Here is a 20,485-nt window from a genome sequence, read left to right as displayed (position 1 = left end):
TTAATTGGAATATGCAACTTCTGCGGTTGGTCAGAACTGAGAACAAGCAAATTTATCTTTGGAAGCTGCAGAGGGGTAATTTATACACCATTCTCTCTTCCATGCTGCAATTAGAAGCTCCCTTGGATGATACAGCATTCATGCAGAATTTGAAAAAAAAAAAAAAATATATATAAATATATATATATATATATATATATATATATATATATATATATATATATATATATATATATATATATATAAGAGGAATTTCATCATAACATACTTTTCAGGTGCATCTGTTAGCACCTGGTTCCATTTTGCAGCCTCGAAGAAAATTCAGAAGTGAAATCAACAGACGAATTACAATTCAAACCAAGAGGCAATTCACTGTCAATGAAATACGGTTTCAGTGCACAAAAATATATTTTTTATGCCAAGCGATCAATTCATTCTATGTTGTCCTAATAAGTTTGCACTTTGTTAAAGCACCAATCAGATCAGTCGAAATTTTGCATCTTTTATGGCCCAAAATGGGCATTACAAGAATGACGCAAGCCTTAGAGATATTGTATTGGTAGCTTAGAGTTGAGAGATAGAAAACATTCTCCATTATTTTATCTTATTAGTTTTAAGCAAAGAATAAAAAAAGAAATATACCCATTGAACGTGAGCTGAGATTTCACTAGCCAGATTCCCTAATCTTATAGTAATTCCCAAGAAATACGAGAAAATGCTCTCAAGAAATGATAGGAGATTCACATTCATAAAATAGTTAAGGAAACGACATTGAATAAGAAACAAAATCAAGATCCATGATGATGAAGCCAAGAAAATCATCTGTCGTGTTCTTCATCAACAAACAAACAAGAAAAGAGCTGATACCAGTAGTATAACAAAATCAAATTTAAAGATCACATATAAAACATATATTCCCCATTATCATGGTAACATGAACTGCATAAAGCAATATTATTCATACTGATACATTGCCAAAGGATCATAGTTGCCCTAATGGTTTTAAAACCATCATGACCTTACTTCCACATACAACTAACCCTTCTCTTCATTTTCCTCATCCTCCCTCCTTTGCCGGTGGCCAGGGAACAACGTCGGACCGATCAGACCAAATGGGAGGGATAGAAAACTATAAGAGATAGAAAACATTCTCTATTATTTTATCTTATTAGTTTAAGCGAAGAATTAAAAAAGAAATATACCTATTGAACACGAGCTGAGATTTCACTGGCTAGATCCCCTAATCTTATAGTAATTCCCAAGAAATACTAGAAAATACTCTCAAGAAATGATAGGAGATTCACATTCATAACATAGTTAAGCAAAAGACATTGAATAGGAAACAAAATCAAGATCCATGATAATGAAGCCAAGAAAATCATCTGTCGTGTTCTTCATCAACAAACAAACAAGAAAAGAGCTAATACCAGTAGCATAACAAAGTCAAATTTAAAGATCACATATAAAACATATATTCCCCATTATCATGGTAACATGAACTGTGTAAAGCAATATAATTCATACTGATACACTGCCAAAGGATCATAGTTGCCCTAATGGTTTTAAAACCATCATGACCTTACTTCCACATACAACTAACCCTTCTCTTCATTTTCCTCATCCTCCCCGCCTTTGCCGGTGGCCGGGGAACAACGTCGGACCGATCAGACCAAATGGGGGGGATAGAAAACTATGTTACAGAGAGGATATACCTATATATATATATATTCCAACCCCATATCCCTCCAAGGGCTTGAAGGGTGAAAACATGGCGTTTTATGTGGGTTTTTCGGAGGAGGAATAATGATGTCGAGGAGAGGATCTTCTAAGCATATGCTTTGAAGAAGCACAACTTTTATTTTGCATTTGTTATTTGCTTTCACTTTTTGCTTTTCTTGTTAATAATTATTCAAAACGACATTAAAGGCAATATAGATGGAATCTACCTAAGATATTCTAGCTATGTGTAGTAGTGCTTCGTGTTCTCTGCTCATTTCTTTGTGTTCCTCAGCATCACGAATTGGATATACTCGTCCTGCGTAGCTTGTGAATAATTGCTTTTTGCCTTTATGTTCGTCTGATGCTTTTTTAGCTATCATGTGATTGGCCCTACTCAGTTTCATGCTTCACAATTGACATATACACTTGGTTTTCATTTATTTGATTCCCAACTCATATTTTTGTTTGTGGAGAGAATAAATCATTTGTAAGAAAAATAAAATTCAATTGAATTCTCATATAATCATGTTTAATTTTTACTTTTTAAATTAAAAAAAAATAAAATTTTTCATTTTAAGTATGAGAATCAATAAAAAAAAACCAATTAAATTATATTCTTGTAAAATTTTAAATTCTAAACGTGAAATTATAAAAAATTAGTTATAAGAAAAGAATTTAAATTAATTCTTGCATAATTATATTATTAGTATATTTTTATTTATTTTAAAATGAATTTTTTTTAAGTTAAAAAAATTGAATTCTTTCTACTATTAAGTTCTAAACATGAGACTCTACTCAACTCAACTAAGCTTTTATCCCAAGAATTTGGGGTCGGCTATATGAATTCTCTTTCTCCATTCTAAACGATTTTGGGTTAAATTCTCAGAAATGTGTAATGCTTCTAGGTCATATTGTATTACTTTCCTCCAAGTCAGTTTAGGTCTACCCCTTTTTTTCTTTTTATCCCCTAACCTAATGTGCTTTATTTATCTAACTGGAGCCTACGTATGTCTACGCTTCACATGACTAAACCATCTTAATCTCCCTTCTTTCAACTTATCCTCAATTGACACCACTCCTACCTTTTCTCTAATATTCTCATTACAGACTTTATCTAATCTAGTATGAACACTCATCCACCTTAACATTCTCATCTTCGTAACTCTTATCTTATACACATACGACTCCTTCAGTGCCCAACACTCACTACCATATAACATGGCCGGTCGTATGGCTGTACGGTTAAATTTTCCTTTCAATTTATTGGGAATCTTGCGATCATATAAAACTCCTATGTCACTTCTCCACTTCAATCATCCGACTTTAATCCTATAACTAACATCCTCCTCACATCCCCCATCTACTTGAAGGATTGAGCCGATATATTTAAAGTGATTATTTTGGGGCAATACCACTCCATCCAAACTAACTCCCTTCCTATCACCAGTTCGGCCTTCACTGAACTTGTAATACATGTATTCTGTCTTCGTTCTACTTAACTTAAAACTCTTTGACTCTAGAGTTTTTCTCCAAAACTCTAGCTTTCTATTAACTCCATTTCGCGTCTCATCTATCAGAACTATATCATAAGTTCTAAACATGAGAATTGACAAAAAAAATTAATTGAATTGAATTCTCGTAAAAATTTAATTTTTATTTTTTAAAATATTTTTTTTAAGTTAAAAAAATTTAAATAAAAAAATTGGATTCTTTCATTTCAAATATGAAAATTTATAAAAAAAAAATAAAAGAAATCAATTGAATTATATTCTTGTAAAATTTTAAATTCTAGACAAGAAATTAGAAAAAATCAGTTACAAGAAAAGAATTCAAATGGATTCTCACATAATTATATTACCTTTAGCATATTTTTATTTGTTTTAGACTATATTTTTTTAAATTAAAAGAAGTGAATTCTTTCGACTGTTAGCTTTCCAAACATGAGAATTGACAAAAAAAAATATTCAATTAAATTGAATTCTTGCAAAAATTTAGTTTCTATTTTTTAAAATAATTCTTTTTAAGTTAAAATTTTTTTTTCTTTCCAAATATGAGAACGGATAAAAAAAATAATTGAATTATGTCTTGTAAAATTCTAAATTATAAACAAAAATTTAGAAAAATTAGTTGAATTCTCACATAATCATATTATTTTTAGCATATTTTTATTTTTAAAATTAATTTTTTTAAATTAAAAAAATTAAATTTTTTCAACTATTAAGTTTCTAATGGTGAGAATCAATAAAAAAAATTAATTGAATCGAATTCTTATAAAAATTTAGTTTCTATTTTTAAAATTTTAAAAAATAAATTCTTTCATTTTAAATATAAAAATTAACAAAAAAGAATCAATTAAATTTCACTTTTATAAAATTCTAAATTCTAAAAAAAAAAAAGAAAAATATCAATTACAAGAATTCACATATCATATTACTTTTAGCTTATTTTTATTTATTTTAAAATAATTTTTTAAATTAAAAGAATTAAATTTTTTTCAACTATTAAATTCTTAAATATGAAAATTATTAAAAAAATCAATTAGAAAACATAAAATTTGATTGAAAAGACTAATAAAATAATTTAATTACTCCTTAATTAATAATCAGTATTATAAGTACAATCATTAGAAGAACTTTTTCTTTTTTAAGCGCAGAAGTTGATTGGAGGAGTTGGTCGAGCTCATTATGGGCTTTAAACGAAGAAAGCCCACAACTCTCCAATCTCAACTTCTTTCGAAATGGGCTTTGCATTCAATCTTCCATTTCTCTTTTAATGTGAAAGCTACTTTCTTTCACAAAAGAATTTACAAACTTTATATATTTTATTTTTTCTTAAATAATTATTTTAGAAAATATTAAATGATGTCTTTAAAAATAATTAATTAAAATATTATTTTAAATTAATAATAATGAATTTTATTATTTATTTATTATTATTATAATTTAACTCATTGTTATTAATTTAAAAATAATATATTATTACATTATTATATATATATATATATATATATATATATATATATTTTTTTTTTTTTTTTTTTTTTTTTGTGAAGTGTCATATATCAGAAGAAATGAGAGAGAGAGAGAGAGAGAGAGAGAGAGAGAGAGCAAAAACAACAGTAGACATCATATATCAGAAGAAATGAGCTAAATAACAATTATCTATCTACATCAAAGACTAGGCAATGAGTTTAAGCCCCGAAAGGAAAAGGAAGGGAAAAGGGTGTTATAGTAAATTCCAAATATTAAGCAAATAAAATACTGCCTTAAACACACTAAGCTTGGTAAATGGGAAAAATAACAAGGGCACAAGTAGCACAATTTCATCAGAATTAATTTGACTCCAATGGATGTCACTGGCATAACCTTCCCCCTCAGTCTGTTGCTTGGATTCCACTTTATGAACCACAACAAGCAGACTTTTGAGCTGCTTGGCCTCCACTGGCTGCTTGGTCTGGTTGGTTAATCTTGATTGTTTGAGGCTGGTACCACCAAGAAAAATGGAGAAATCATCATTTGAAAAGAAATAAACATAATTCAAGAAAAGGCAGTGTAAAAAAAAAAAAAACAAGAAGGAAAGAAAGAACATGGGATATTTTAGTAAAAGGTCGCAGTAGCATTCTGCAAAATAAGAATACAAAAGAAGTACCTCAGCCTTGGAATCAGTTTCTGCAAGCCTTTTCTTGATATCCCTTGCAATTGAAAAGAAAACCTCCTCCACATTCAAATTTGTTTTTGCACTCTGCAAAACATGAATTTCTTATATAAACAGAAACACAGAAGAAGTTCTGAAAGTTCAATTGTGGCAGCATATAATTAATACTTACAGTTTCGAAGAATTTGATACCATACTCATCAGCAAGTGCTTGACCCTTGGATGTAGGCACAGCCTAAGGAAACAACAGAGACTACCTTCCTGATCAGTGGATGGCACAACATAACGCGCACACACACGCACACATATGGAGAGAGAGGAATTGATAAATTCATGGTCTAATCTACCAGGTGAGGAAACAAGTATATCCACTAGGTTACCTACCCTTTTACTTTCATCCATGTCTGCCTTGTTTCCCACCAGTATTTTGTTGACATTGTCAGAAGCATGTTGCTCAATATTGCGAATCCAGTTCCTGATATCTGACCATGAAGGGAAATGAGATCCATAAGCATTCAAGAGATGAATGCACAAATATAAAAGAAAAAGTTACATGATGTGAAGAATCTCCAATTTATCAAAGATTTTTTATCATTCATCAATCATCCCAACATAACAGAGAATAAGAATTTTTAGTGATTACTAAACAAAATAAAGGAAAAATGCAAATCACTAGATGTGATGAAATAGAAACATTAATAGTAGCATATTCAACAAAACTCTTATTGTGCAAAACACAAAAGGTGAATTTACTGTTAAAAGATGATTCATCAGTGACATCATACACCAGCAAAATCCCCATGGCTCCACGGTAATACGCTGTAGAAGAACATAAAGTACATGAGCAAATTCCAGTACTATCTAAAAATAATGAAAAACACAATTTGCTATACAAACAGCATTAAAAGCAGTTAAACAAACAAAAATAAGCATATTAACTTTAAACCTATTCCTCATTATATATGGTAGTTCACACAAATATCTAGAAAGTAACCATCTTATCAACATGATGAAATCATCCAAAATATATGAGATTCCTCACATTTTCACTCAAGAGCTTTTATTTTTCTCTCTTTTCCCTTTAAGTTTTTTTGCCTTCAGGGTTTCAAAGATATCATATTTCATTCTTATTCACATTTAGTAGGCTCAAAAGTTAGGTGAGGTTACACTGCAGTCTCCAGGCTCAAACATATAAAATGGTGATGAATGATATGAAAGACTTTAAAATGCAAATAAGAAGGGCATTATCTAGAGAACGACCCACAAATTTTGAAAACAAAAACCAAACAGGTAACGCCCAAACACAAACCTGTTGTGATAGTTCGAAAACGCTCCTGACCTGCTGTATCCCAGATTTGCAATTTAATACGTTTACCATCAAGCTCGATTGTTCTAATTTTAAAGTCAATACTGTTCAAAGAAGTATCAGAAGTAGGATTTAAAAAATAATAATAAAGAATAATTTAAATGAAGCTTATAAAACATATGTGAAAAGCCATATTCCAGGCCCTCCTCAGAAGAGATTATGTAGAATAGTAGGCATAGTTGAAAGATTTTCTACTATCAGAATTTAACTTCGTTTGCATTGCACAAAAACTTTCAACAGCACCTAAAAGGTCACAGGCAATGAAACTAAATGGCAAATTCCAATTCAACCACCACATAAATTTTGACCTATAAATCACATGAGCAGAACCTACTGCTAAATATCATTAGCCTACTTCTCATTATTCAAGTCCTGCTAAATATCATTACCTTACTTCTCAATGTTCATGTCCTGGTATATCATTAGCCTACTTCTCAATATTCAAGTAAGAAAATGATGAAAATAGTCTCGCAAAACAAAGATAACAGAGTTCTCAAAGATATAAACCCAATTGTGGTAATGAAACTGGTTGTGAAGGAACCGTCAGAGAAGCGCAGTAGCAGACAACTCTTCCCGACACCTGCAAAGTTAAAAGAACAAGAATGTCAATAGTTGCACAGGAATAACCAAGAGCTAGCAAGCAAATCAGCCCACAATGATGGGAGTACCAAATTTGATCAGCATTCTGGCTTCACACATTCATCTAAACTTCAAAGAAAAGAGATGGATGGGCAATCAGATTAGCTAGAGATGAGACCATGGGCAACATAAAGATGATTACAAAATTTTGTTTATGTGATTTAGAGAGAGAAAAACACATGGGGTATCTAGTATGCTCACATGGCATGACTTTACAATCCAAACAAAAGAACAAATGGATTACCCTGCCATCTATCCAAAGCTTTTGAAGTCCTCCAAAACAAGTACAAAGATGGAAACCAATTTTCTTCTATTTTCGTCTTAAACTACAGCATGGAGACTTTGTAACTCCGCTGTCCAACATGTTTTCAATCTTCTAAACCTATATCCACTAATTTTCCCTAGATGCAACTAAAATCTGACATCAGTGAACCCAGCAACAGCAGATGCCTCAAAACTCAGCATAGCTAGCAAGCTAGTTGCTTCTTTGCTTCCTTTATAAGCCAAACTTAAACCAGAGAACAGTCTTTCTTCTTCTGTTCTTCACCCAAAAACCAACATAATTGGCTGCGCCAAGATAAAACACAATTCTACTTGCCAAGCTCAGCTCAACCACCTAAAAAGCCATTCATCTTGGATCATTTTCTATTTCGTTAATCGTCAAACCCTACTAAATTAACAATGCCAAGACTGAATAAAATGCAATTTCCCAGGCCACACTCAATCATCCCACTAACTTATCCAGCACAGTTCTTCTTCTTTTGCCTGACATAGTAGGCTGAGTGAAAATCAAAATATTCTAGTTTGCTCAGCTCAGCATAATAAAGTACACAATCCAGCTTGGACATTTTGTTCTGCATCAAAAACTCACACTCTAACCCAATTGACTGTGCCAAATCATAAGGCTGAATATAAATTTGCTGAGACCAGACTGCATGAAAAAAATGCAATTTGCCAAGAAAGCTCAAGCACCCTGATATTCAACCTAGCAATAAATCATTAACAGTTCATGTTCATCTCTGATCTTATAGGGCAAGAAAATTTCCAAGGTAGAAATTGCAGAAACCCAATGGCCTGATTAATAAGGGAGCACACAGGCATTGCTTGTTTCAAATTAATGCAAGCATCTTATCCCGATTGAACAGCAATACACAGAATAGAATATCACTTCCCTAAACTAAAAAAAGATGAGCTTCAGTTTTGTGGTGTGAATATATTAGGCAATGTCAGGAAGCATGCCTGTATTAAGAACACAAGTAAGAAAAATAACAAATAAATAACGCTTGGCCAAATGATTGGTCAGTCAACCTGATTCATATCATACAAAAAAGCATTACTCTGTTCAAAATACACGGCCTATTAAAAAAGAAAATACTGAAGAAACTCAAGCACAAGATGATCAGATTTTTTACATAGATCGAGAAGCTGTTGCGTGACAGAAAATTGGAAAGGTGTAACACCAGATTATGCCATAGTGAAAAGTGAAAAACAACATTGAAACAAATAATAAAGGACATTGTTATTCATACATCGATAAGCTGTTGCATGACAGGAAAATTGGAAAGGGCTACATATTAAAAAGCCTCCAGATAATACCATCACTTAGACAAATGTACATGAAAAGTGAAAAACATCATTGACATGCAAATAAATAATGGAGCCTTCATAAAGTTTCTCTGATGCTGCAGAATCAAATTAAGACATTAGAAATGGACCAGTGCATTGCGCATTGCCGCAAAAATTTTATAGATGTAACTTACAGAAGCACAAACAAATCTTTTATCAATTTAGTTATGCAATGAAACTGATAATCCATATCTCTGTACAACTCACAAGGAAACAAAAATTTCTTTCCATTTAAATAGCATCCAACAAAAAATAAAAAGAAAAGAATTTTCCAAGCACAGCCGCCCGGATTAAGCAACACAAAGCACAAATCTTTAAATAAAAGACAATTTCAAACAACATTAATACCCACACACAAACTAAACAACGGCCCATATGCGACAAACTCGAAAATGTGGCATCTAAGAAGCCAAAAAAACAAAAATTGACAAGTACCCATTTGCTGAAACCATAAAAAAACCCCTAAAATAACTACATCACATTCCAAATCAATAACCCAAATGGCCTATCCTCAGAAATAAATCAAAACCAAAAAGAGGGAGAGATGAGCAATGAGCAGCTCACTAACCGCTATCCCCAATCAAGAGAAGCTTAATCAAGTAATCATAATCAGCACGAGCCCTTGCTGGTGGTGCGGCCATCGTTTCTCTCCCAAATCAATTCGACCCAGAAATCAAATTCCCTCTCTGCACAAACAAAAACTACAGATTTCTACACACAGAGAAAGAGAGACCTATATAAGATCAAAATTAGAGAAGGAAGAAGAGAGAGAGAGTACCCTTTAGGTTAGCAAGAGAGAGAGATGCAGAGACTGTGTCCAACGAGTTTGCGACACTCTTGTCTCTCCGCGCGTGTATTACGTGGCTCCGTTTGCATTCGTATCCGCCAATTGGAGTGATTCTTGATTTTTCGTAACTTAAACTTGGGTACACCTGATACGCTCTCTTTGTAAATGATTAGATTTCAGATTTTTTTATGTACCTAAATTTGTAAATGATTGGCAGAAGTTATTCCCTTAACGGAAACGATAAAATGCAAATTTAACTTCTAAGTTTAATTTAATTTATTTTTAATTTTTTTATTTAATTTAAATTAAAAATTTTAATTTAAACTCAATTTAATTTCTTAATTTTAAAACTAAATTTCTTAATTTAAACTCAAAAATTAATAAGTTTAATTTTTTTTTATTTTTAAGTTAAATTAAATTTAAATTTAAATTTTTACATTAAATTAAATAAAAAAATAAAAATAAATTAAATTAACTTTGCAATAATTACATAAGTGTAATTAAACCTTAAACCAACAATAAATATTCCCTTAATGTAATCTACTCTCCTTTACTGCTATTAATGATCGAGAATTAAATAAAATTTTTAATATTTATGATTAAAAATATTTTTAAATTATTTCTTATAATATAATTATAAAAAGTTTAAATTCATATAAAAATAAATTTAATAATAAATTAAATATTTAAATATAGATTATATATTTATTATATATATTTTAATTAATTTTATATAAATTTTGACATAAATATTTTTTATTTAATGACCATTAAACTCGTTATAATATACATCTTAATTTTTATACTTTAAAATTAAGTTTTTGCTATTTAAAAAGAAAAGGTTTTTGCTTTAAATGATCTGAATAATATAATTATTAAAATTTTAAAATTATAAAAAATACTAACATAAATAATAGCATTATATTTATCTAATTCTATTTTTTTAATTTATAAATCTTAAGTCAACAAAATAAGCAATGTGTTTTTGAAAGAGTAAATTATATATATATATATATATATAACATTCGAAAAATTATATATTTATATCTTCATATTTTTATTAAAAAAATTAATTTCTAATTTTTAATTTTATTATACCTGTTAATTTAAATGTGTTTGTAGAAAGTTAAAAAATCAAATATTAAATGTTATCTTTATATGTTTTAATTTTTTTAAAAAATAATTATTAATATAATTTTCCAATACTAACATTTATCCAAAAAAAGCTAATTATTAATAAAGTAAAAAATTAATATAATCACTTTAAATATCTAATTAAAAATTATTAAAGTAAAAATTATTTCATATTAATATCATACTAAAATATAATTATTAAAGAATTTTAATAATTTGTCCAATAATAAATGCATTATCTATAAGTAATGAATAATAAATTAATACATAAATTAATTGAGCTCACAATACATGCTATAAACTTTAAACCTAAAAGAGGAATTTTAATTTGCACATTCAATTTAGTAGGAGTAAGTAGGATAAATCAAAAATAAATTCGCTAATTAAAAAATCATAAAAATTGAATTTAAAAGGTTAATTAAATCAATTAATTTCAAACAATTCAGTGTATATGATTTTTTCTTTAAAAAATAATAATTAATTCATCCATCTGAATTATATAAAATATCATATATTAAATATAAATATTCTTAATAAATATATATTTTATAATACTTTTTTAATTTTTATAGTCACAATTTTTATCAATTTATAAAACCAAATAAATATATAATAAAAATAAATAAAACTATATTTACTTTATAATAATGATAATGAGTGTATTTTTTTTAAACATATTAAATAAATGTAAGTTGAATAGTCAAATAAGGTCAAAATTAAGTTTTACGCTGAATTGACGAGGCTTTCTAAGGCCAAATAAGTATTAAAATAATTATAAATAATAAAAATTATTTATTATTTTAATTAAACAAAAATTAAAAAATAAATTGAAGAATATGATAAACAAAAATTATTTAACATTAAAAGATTATTTTTAATATTTATTATTAAAAAATAAGAGAAAATAATTTTTTATTTTTTTGTAAAAAATTAAGTCCATTTTGCTTTAATTAGAAAGTCAAATTATTATTATTTGACCCAAAACTTAATTTTACCATATTCCCCTTAACTCTCAGTCAATCAGGCCCAAGCCCACCACAACTCCACTTGCGCAGACTCTGGGTTCGCCAGGTTCGCCAGGCCCACTCTTAGCGCGGAGCTATTTTTTACGCAGGGGCGAGACTCGAATCCGAGACCCCCGAAACGTTACGAGGCTCTGATACCACTTGAGCTGAAAAGAATATTCTGCCCAGTCAGTGCACCAGATTCCCCTTAACTCTCAGTCAATTTTTAACATCTTTTATTTTTTATTTTTTTTAAGATAATATAATCATGATGGCTTTTTAGTAAAATATAAGTTCATAGTTTTATTTAGAGTATGTGTTGTTCTATCCTATATGTGTTTTCTATTTATAAAAACTAAAAATATGGTACTATATGATATGTTTCAATATTAATTAATATTATTAAATAAAATTGAAAAAAAAAATAAATTAAATTAAATAGAAAATAGTATTAATTAATAGTCCAATTAAGAGATGCTCCAAGATTAATTAATATTATTAAATAAATATTATAAAATTAATAATAATACTTACCAAATTTCCTTTTTTAATTGACTTGGAAGCTCTTGCCGAATATTTAATTTGCTTATTACATTAATTTCCTGTACGTATACGCCTTATATTTAAATTAAATCAGATTAAATTTTAATTTTTAATTAATTTAATCTAATTAATTTAATTTAAATTTAATAACTATAGTAATTACCATTAATTTCTCTTACCATGCTAATGATTTGCTGGTACAAAAGGCCACAAGAACAAGTGCTTTTTGAACAGCATCAATTAAAAAGCTAAAAGCAACTATAGCGTAGCATAACCTCCCATGCTTCTCGACCGTCCTTTTGGCTTCCATCTTTATGGACAAGAATAATAAGAAGATGACACAACAGAAAATGAGAAGAAATCTCAATATTTTAATCCAAAATCAATTAATTCTATAATAATTAATAATTATAATTAAACTATTATATTTACAATAATGATATTAAATAAAAAATTATTACTATGAGTATTTATATTAGAAATTTAAGAGAAATGACAAAGAAAAATTAAATAGAAGTAAAGAGATAAATGTGAGCATCCCACTTCAATTCACCTTTTCTTTTTTATGAAGTTATTTTTATATATTTATATATTTATTTATATATAAATTAACTATCATAAATTCATGTGTTGATTTTATTTTTTAATGGAGAACATATTTTTATTAATAATAAATCAACCGTCTATATATAGAGCGAATTATTGTATATTTGTATTATATATATATATGTGTATTTTTATAAAAAAATATGAATTTTATTTTCTTAAATTTAAAATTTAATTATTTGTATATGAGTATTAAGTGTACTATATTTAGTGTACTAAATATATTATATAGTTTATTTATATATTGATCCTAATTTTTTTTTTAAAGATCTGTTAGTGAATGTGAGTAATGAAATACTAAATTTATATGCTCTTGTGTGCTGTAAAATTTTCCAATTTTATAGAAGGAGAAAATATTTACAATTTGTTAATATATCTTAATTATTAAAATTATTTTTTAAATTATAAAATTTTAAATTTAAGTTTTAATTAAAATCAAATAAATAAAAAAATGTTTACTATCTAACTACATAACATAAAAAAATTAATCAAAATCCACCAAAAAAAACATACGATGCCATAGATTTACTAATATTCAAATATATCCATGGCCGCATTTGATAACTAAGAAGATACTCTGTTTAACCTGTGAAAATCGATTTTTATAAGTAAATTTAAATTTATAAATATTTAAAATTTTAAATAATTATGTATTTAGTAAAAATATTTATAAGTGAAGTAATTAATATATTTAAAAAAATAACTTATAAATATATTTATTATTAAAATTATTAAAAAAAATATTAAATGAGATTTATGATAAAATTTTAAAATTAAATAAATATAATATAATAAAATATTTACTTAAATTAACTTATAAATGCATGACATAAACTTTTTCAATTTCTCATTTTATTTTTTTAATTTATAAATTTAATTTATAAACTTAAAAATTATTATAAATAAATAGATTAATTTATTTTTAAATTTTATAAATTAATTTATAAATTAAAATAAATATTTTCTAATAATTTACAATTGTAATAAAATGATTTAATTCGATAAAAGGTAGAAAAAAAAAACTTTGTTGATAGAGTTAAGAATTTTCCAAATCCATAATAATATTAATAATAATGACATTATCCTTTTTTTTTTTTCTTAGTGAATTTCATTTAAAATTTTTTTATTCATAAAACAGGAATATTTCCCATCCAAAAGTCAAAATTAAACACCTTATATAAAATAATAATAAAATTTTAAATAATAATAATATTCAAAAGAAAGCTCAAATTTTCTAGCTTCCAGAAAATGGGAAAAGGAAGGAAGGAAGGAAGGAATAAAATGCGAAGTGGCACCCACACCTGGCTTTAAGACAGTCATCGCTGAGAAGCGATTAGGTTTTTCTTTTTACCATTCTCTCTCTCTCTCTCTGGCAGGTAATGTTTTCTTTCCTTCTTTCGAAACATTGCATTTCAATCTCTTGTTTCCTTTCAAGTCTACTTTGATCTTCTTTTCGTATCTTGATTTGTTAATTATTTGCTTTTACGTGATCTAATGTATTTGGTTGCTGGGATGGGAACATTTGAGGTGAAATTAACGAGAAACAGGAGTGGAAAATGTTGTTTCTGGTTCCTCTATTTATTCTCTAGTTGAATTATTCTTATTGAGTATATTTGGTTCTGGAAGTTTTCAGATTTGTAATTTATTTAGTGAATTGTTAAGGCGATTTTTGTTACTTTCATTATATCCGTGATGTGCTGGATTTTTCATCGTGTTCTTAAATCTGAAACTTTATGACTGGCTTCCAAATCCCGATTAATTTGGGTTTATATACTATATGTTGAATCATGTGTTTATTTTAGTTGAATCTGGGTATGTGCTCACACTTGGAAAATGTTTGGAGAGTCTCCATGTCCTTGGAGCTGATAGGTGAATAAGCACTATTGTTGGGTATTTCCTCTTTTAACTATTTATTTATTTTAAATTTTGTTTAACAGGACTTGTTCTATAAGAGAAAATACATATGTTCGTACTTGATGTTTGATCCGGGGTGGTACAATCTTTGAGAAATCTGTGGTATTTAGTAGTTTGCATTGTTCTCTATGGCGTGGTTTAGAGCTGGCACTAGTGTGGCAAGGCTTGCCATTCGGAGGACTTTATCTCAGAGTGGATCATACACAACTAGAACACGGGTCATTCCTTCTCAGAGTCGATATTTCCATACTACTGTCTTTAAGTCCAAGGCACAAGCTGCACCTGTCCCTCGTCCGGTGCCTCTTTCCAGGCTAACTGATAGCTTCCTAGATGGAACCAGTAGTGTTTATTTGGAGGAGCTACAACGAGCTTGGGAAGCTGACCCAAGTAGTGTGGATGAGTCATGGGACAATTTCTTTAGGAATTTTGTGGGTCAGGCTGCCACATCCCCTGGTATTTCGGGCCAGACGATTCAGGAGAGTATGCGCTTACTGTTGTTTGTGAGGGCCTACCAAGTTAATGGCCATATGAAAGCCAAGTTGGACCCATTGGGGTTGGAAGAAAGAGAAATTCCAGAGGATTTAGACCCAGCACTTTATGGGTTCACAGAAGCTGACCTTGATAGAGAATTCTTTTTAGGAGTGTGGAGAATGGCTGGGTTTTTGTCTGAAAACCGTCCAGTGCAGACCCTTAGGTCCATATTGACCCGTCTCGAGCAGGCTTACTGTGGGAGCATTGGCTATGAGTATATGCACATTGCAGATCGTGAGAAATGTAACTGGTTAAGAGACAAGATTGAAACCCCAACTCCTATGCAGTACAATCGCCAGCGCCGTGAAGTTATTCTCGATAGGCTAATATGGAGTACGCAATTTGAAAACTTCTTGGCCACCAAGTGGACAACAGCTAAGAGGTTTGGCCTTGAAGGTGGGGAAACTCTTATTCCTGGTATGAAGGAGATGTTTGATAGGTCAGCAGATCTAGGTGTTGAGAGCATAGTTATTGGAATGCCTCATAGAGGAAGATTGAATGTTCTTGGTAATGTTGTTCGAAAGCCACTCCGACAAATATTTAGTGAGTTTAGTGGTGGTACAAAGCCTGTCGATGAAGTTGGTCTTTACACAGGAACTGGTGATGTGAAATATCATTTAGGAACTTCTTATGATCGTCCAACCAGAGGTGGGAAGAGAATCCATTTGTCATTGGTTGCAAATCCTAGTCACTTGGAAGCTGTGGACCCTGTTGTTGTTGGAAAGACTAGAGCTAAGCAATTTTACTCCAATGATGAGCAGAGGACTAAAAACATGGGAATTTTGATTCATGGTGATGGTAGCTTTGCTGGTCAAGGTGTAGTGTATGAAACTCTACATCTTAGTGCACTGCCAAACTACAGTACTGGTGGAACTATACACATTGTGGTGAATAACCAAGTTGCTTTCACTACTGATCCAAGGGCAGGCAGATCTTCACAGTATTGTACTGATGTTGCCAAGGCTTTGAATGCACCTATTTTCCACGTTAATGGAGATGATGTGGAGGCAGTTGTTCATGCCTGTGAGCTTGCAGCTGAGTGGCGCCAGACTTTCCATTCTGATGTTGTGGTTGATTTGGTGTGTTATCGTCGATTTGGACATAATGAGATCGATGAGCCATCTTTCACACAACCAAAAATGTATCAGGTTAACCCCCCTTTTTTTTCTTATGAACTAATATTCCTTTTACCTTCCTCCATTCATTTGACCTCTCTTATGCCCCAGTTCGCTAGAATCTTTTTTCTTGTTAGGTTTGACCACAACCTTTGGTGTGTTCTTTATCTTGTTGTCATGGCTTTGTATCCTGATTTTTCTACTAGTAACATCTATTCAACTGCTGTCTTAAGATGTGTCAAGATAACTTCTCACAGTTCTTATTTGATTTGGTGAACAGGTCATTCGAAATCATCCCTCATCTCTTGAGATTTACCGAAAGAAACTTTTAGAATCTGGGCAGGTGGTTGAAGAAGATATTCAAAAGATACAAGAGAAGGTCAATTCCATCCTCAATGAAGAATTCTTGGCTAGCAAAGATTATGTTCCTAAAAGAAGAGATTGGCTTTCGTCTCATTGGGCTGGGTTTAAGTCACCTGAACAGCTTTCACGCATCCGAAACACTGGGTATGCCAGCATGCTTACCAGATTTGAATGTTTTGTTGCTTCTAACTTAAGCATTTTTTTAATTGAAACTACTATGATATTATGCAGGGTGAAACCTGAGATCTTGAAGAATGTTGGCAAGGCAATTACAACTTTTCCTGAAAATTTTAAGCCTCACAGAGCTGTAAAGAAGGTTTATGAACAACGTGCACAAATGATTGAAACTGGGGAAGGAATTGACTGGGCACTTGCAGAAGCTCTTGCTTTTGCAACTTTGGTTGTAGAAGGTAATCATGTTAGATTGAGTGGCCAGGATGTTGAACGAGGTACATTTAGTCACCGGCATTCAGTAGTTCATGATCAAGAAACCGGGGAGAAGTATTGCCCTCTGGACCATGTTGTCATGAACCAAAATGAGGAATTGTTTACTGTCAGCAACAGGTACTATACTATATTTCTTTGTTTTCATTGCATAACTTCTCTTTGGAAGAATGTAATTGAACTTAGCTTGAGCATCCTTTGGATTTCAGTTGTTAGTTTCTTTAACATGATTGTGTTGTGGCGGCAAAGATTATTTATCAGTGTCTCCTTGAGGTCAATTGTAGCTGTACGATAGGATTATAAAGATGTGGAAAATTTTTTTGTTGATTTGGTGCTATATAGTGAAGTTTTGTTAGTAATGAGAGCAAAATATTCGTTTCTACAGTTCTCTTTCAGAGTTTGGCGTTCTTGGATTTGAACTGGGTTACTCAATGGAAAGTCCGAATTCATTGGTAATCTGGGAAGCTCAATTTGGTGACTTTGCTAATGGGGCTCAAGTGATATTTGATCAGTTCCTGAGTAGCGGTGAATCAAAGTGGTTGCGTCAAATTGGGCTTGTTTTGCTTCTTCCTCATGGATATGATGGTCAGGGTCCTGAACATTCAAGTGCACGGTTGGAACGCTTCCTTCAGGTATTCTGCTGCAAAGGATTTGTATTGCGCCTTAGATACACATTTGTACCATCCTGTCCAGCTTCCCATGGATTGCATGGTTACTGTTATTTTATGGCAGTCTAATATATCTGCATGTCTAGCTGGTCTTGCATTTCTTTGCTTCTTTTTAAGCATTGATCGGGTACTCCAGGGTTGGACTTTGTTAATGGTTGTCCAGGGAAACGTTGAAAGAATTTCAGTTTAATATCTTGTAGTCTTACACGCCAGTCCTATAAGAGATTGACCTAATTGATATTTAAAGAAAAGACCAAATCAATACATTCTGTTTAATCAAATTCTCATTTTTCTACCCTGATTCTGTAGTTCGGTCATGGATTATTATAATTTGTTGGACTCATGAACTTTTCAACTGTATATATTGTTTTATTCTATGATCTGCATCTATACTGATCAGGATTCTAAAAGAGCACAATAAACATGTTTGTATATATTGTTGCAGATGAGCGATGACAATCCTTATGTCATTCCTGAAATGGACCCAACTCTTCGGAAGCAAATCCAGGAATGTAACTGGCAGGTTGTAAATGTTACAACTCCTGCTAATTACTTCCATGTCTTGCGGCGTCAGGTGGGTGCAATTAATTAATTGCTTGATGAAATAGCCTCCAGCTTGAAGATGGATGTCTTTGTTTTCTTAAGTTCTCTAGTTTCTTGTTGCAGCTACACAGGGAATTCCGTAAGCCCCTCATTGTGATGGCTCCAAAAAACCTACTTCGTCACAAGGACTGCAAATCAAATCTGTCTGAGTTTGATGATGTCAAAGGCCACCCTGGCTTTGACAAACAAGGAACCAGATTTAAGCGTCTCATAAAGGATCAGAATGACCGCTCTGATCTTGAAGAGGGTATCAGACGACTGGTTCTTTGCTCTGGAAAGGTGCATAATGCCCTCAGCTATTGCCTGCTTTTCTCTTATACTACATTTGAATCTTGGTTTCGTGTTGGAGATGAGAAAGGCATTAATCTTAAACATTTGAAACTCATGCTTGCAGGTTTATTATGAGCTTGATGAAGAGCGCAAAAAGAATGGTGCTCAGGACATTGCAATTTGTAGGGTGGAGCAGCTGTGTCCATTCCCATATGATCTCATCCAGCGTGAGCTCAAGCGATATCCAAGTATGTTTTCCAAAATTAATCTGATAAAAAAGTGATGATGCATGAGGACAATTCCTTCCTTTTATGGGCATATATTTTCTGCAATAAATTGAAATAGTTTATTAGTGCGCTGCTATTCAAAATTAAACGTAATGCTTGTTTGCTTAGTCTTGAGTTTGGTTATTGGTTAACATGGTGGCTCTGGGCTGTTTGAGAGAGATTCATTGGGTGGATTATATGATGGGGTGATAATTATGCATGAATTTATTTTTGCCATTTGCAGCTTTCTCGCAGTTGACTTTACATAGAAGTTATGCCTTTGACCCTTTTTTTCCCCTTGTTGCTTGTAGATGCCGAGATTGTTTGGTGCCAGGAAGAGCCAATGAACATGGGTGCATACAATTACATTTCACCTCGCCTTTGCACTGCTATGAAAGCACTAGGAAGAGGATCTATAGAGGACATCAAGTATGTTGGGCGTGCTCCCTCAGCTGCAACAGCCACTGGTTTCTACCAGGTGCATGTGAAGGAGCAGACTGAACTTATCCAAAAAGCCATGCAACCGGAACCAATAAAGTATCCCTTCTGAAGCCTTTGCAATCTGTTAAATACATATTTTAAAGAGCAATAGTGGGACATCCATTGATAAATTTCCCTTTGTGGAGGCTGGATATTGTTTGCATATCCTGTCGCCATTTTTTTTTTGCCAAGGCATAATTGGTACTTCTATACGAGTGTACGAGACTTCAAGATATGATGTGACGCATTTCTCAAGTATTTTGTCTTTTGTTGTCAAAAAAGGGATTATATGTAGAAGAGTTGCTGACATATCTCCATTATGCATGTATCAATTGTGTCATATTTCTAAAGCATTTTGCTGCTAGTGTTTCCTTTTACAACACGCAAAGATACTGTGATTTAAAGCTTTGCTGGGGATTTTTATTTCTTTCCCTTCTGTGTCCCCTTCTCTTTTGTATTAGTGGAATGGGGAGATGGTTCTGTTCCTAAATCCTGCTAACATAGAATTGCCCTGTGCCTTTCCAAGTTTAGCTTGATTGATGGAATGTATGTGTTAAACCCTTTGAGGAACAAGCTATTGTAAGTGGAAAATACACCACACTGACATGTTTTTGAAGCAGCATGCGATTGTTGATATGACAGTACTTGAAGTAAATAGTGGTTGATGATGGCACTTTCCCAGAAATGGTCACTAAAATCACAGTAGAGAACCTGAAAAAAAAAAAAAAAAAAAACGCCTGGAAGCCTGATTTC

At 31.2% G+C, this 20,485-nt stretch overlaps 2 protein-coding genes and 1 long non-coding RNA gene across 5 annotated transcripts; 1 reads left to right on the top strand and 2 right to left on the bottom strand.

Moving 5' to 3' along the window:
• Positions 1-875: 875 nt before the first annotated feature.
• Positions 876-2,003, bottom strand: LOC110636595 (uncharacterized). Its single transcript, XR_002491371.2, has 2 exons — positions 1,594-2,003; positions 876-1,129 (listed from the first exon to the last, which is right to left on the bottom strand). It is a non-coding gene; the product is annotated as an uncharacterized LOC110636595 (long non-coding RNA).
• A 2,846-nt stretch (positions 2,004-4,849) lies between these two features.
• On the bottom strand, positions 4,850-9,931 carry LOC110636612 (ras-related protein RABE1c). 3 transcript variants are annotated; one of them, XM_021786394.2, is made up of 9 exons: positions 9,783-9,931; positions 9,573-9,715; positions 7,247-7,319; positions 6,683-6,783; positions 6,127-6,192; positions 5,758-5,855; positions 5,546-5,608; positions 5,368-5,460; positions 4,850-5,200 (listed from the first exon to the last, which is right to left on the bottom strand). In XM_021786394.2, the coding sequence occupies exons 2-9, from the start codon at positions 9,643-9,645 to the stop codon at positions 5,117-5,119; spliced, it is 651 nt and encodes a 216-aa protein (XP_021642086.1). In that variant the 5' UTR covers positions 9,646-9,715; positions 9,783-9,931; the 3' UTR covers positions 4,850-5,116. The 3 variants fall into 3 exon arrangements, with proteins under 3 accessions (XP_021642086.1, XP_021642087.1, XP_021642085.1); XM_021786395.2 differs by having other exon boundaries at positions 9,573-9,690; positions 9,783-9,921; XM_021786393.2 differs by having other exon boundaries at positions 9,573-9,795.
• Positions 9,932-14,300: 4,369 nt separating this feature from the next.
• On the top strand, positions 14,301-20,096 carry LOC110636615 (uncharacterized). Its single transcript, XM_021786403.2, has 9 exons — positions 14,301-14,454; positions 15,016-16,671; positions 16,919-17,145; positions 17,233-17,565; positions 17,831-18,077; positions 18,559-18,687; positions 18,780-18,995; positions 19,111-19,234; positions 19,564-20,096. The coding sequence occupies exons 2-9, from the start codon at positions 15,121-15,123 to the stop codon at positions 19,800-19,802; spliced, it is 3,066 nt and encodes a 1,021-aa protein (XP_021642095.2). The 5' UTR covers positions 14,301-14,454; positions 15,016-15,120; the 3' UTR covers positions 19,803-20,096.
• The last annotated feature ends 389 nt before the right edge of the window (positions 20,097-20,485 follow it).

The sequence above is a fragment of the Hevea brasiliensis genome, chromosome 14 (genome assembly GCF_030052815.1).
Source record: "Hevea brasiliensis isolate MT/VB/25A 57/8 chromosome 14, ASM3005281v1, whole genome shotgun sequence".
NCBI classification, from domain to species: Eukaryota; Viridiplantae; Streptophyta; class Magnoliopsida; order Malpighiales; family Euphorbiaceae; genus Hevea; species Hevea brasiliensis.
The sequence above is the reverse complement of the archived record's forward strand: the minus strand, read 5'-3'. Positions and strand labels throughout refer to the sequence as shown.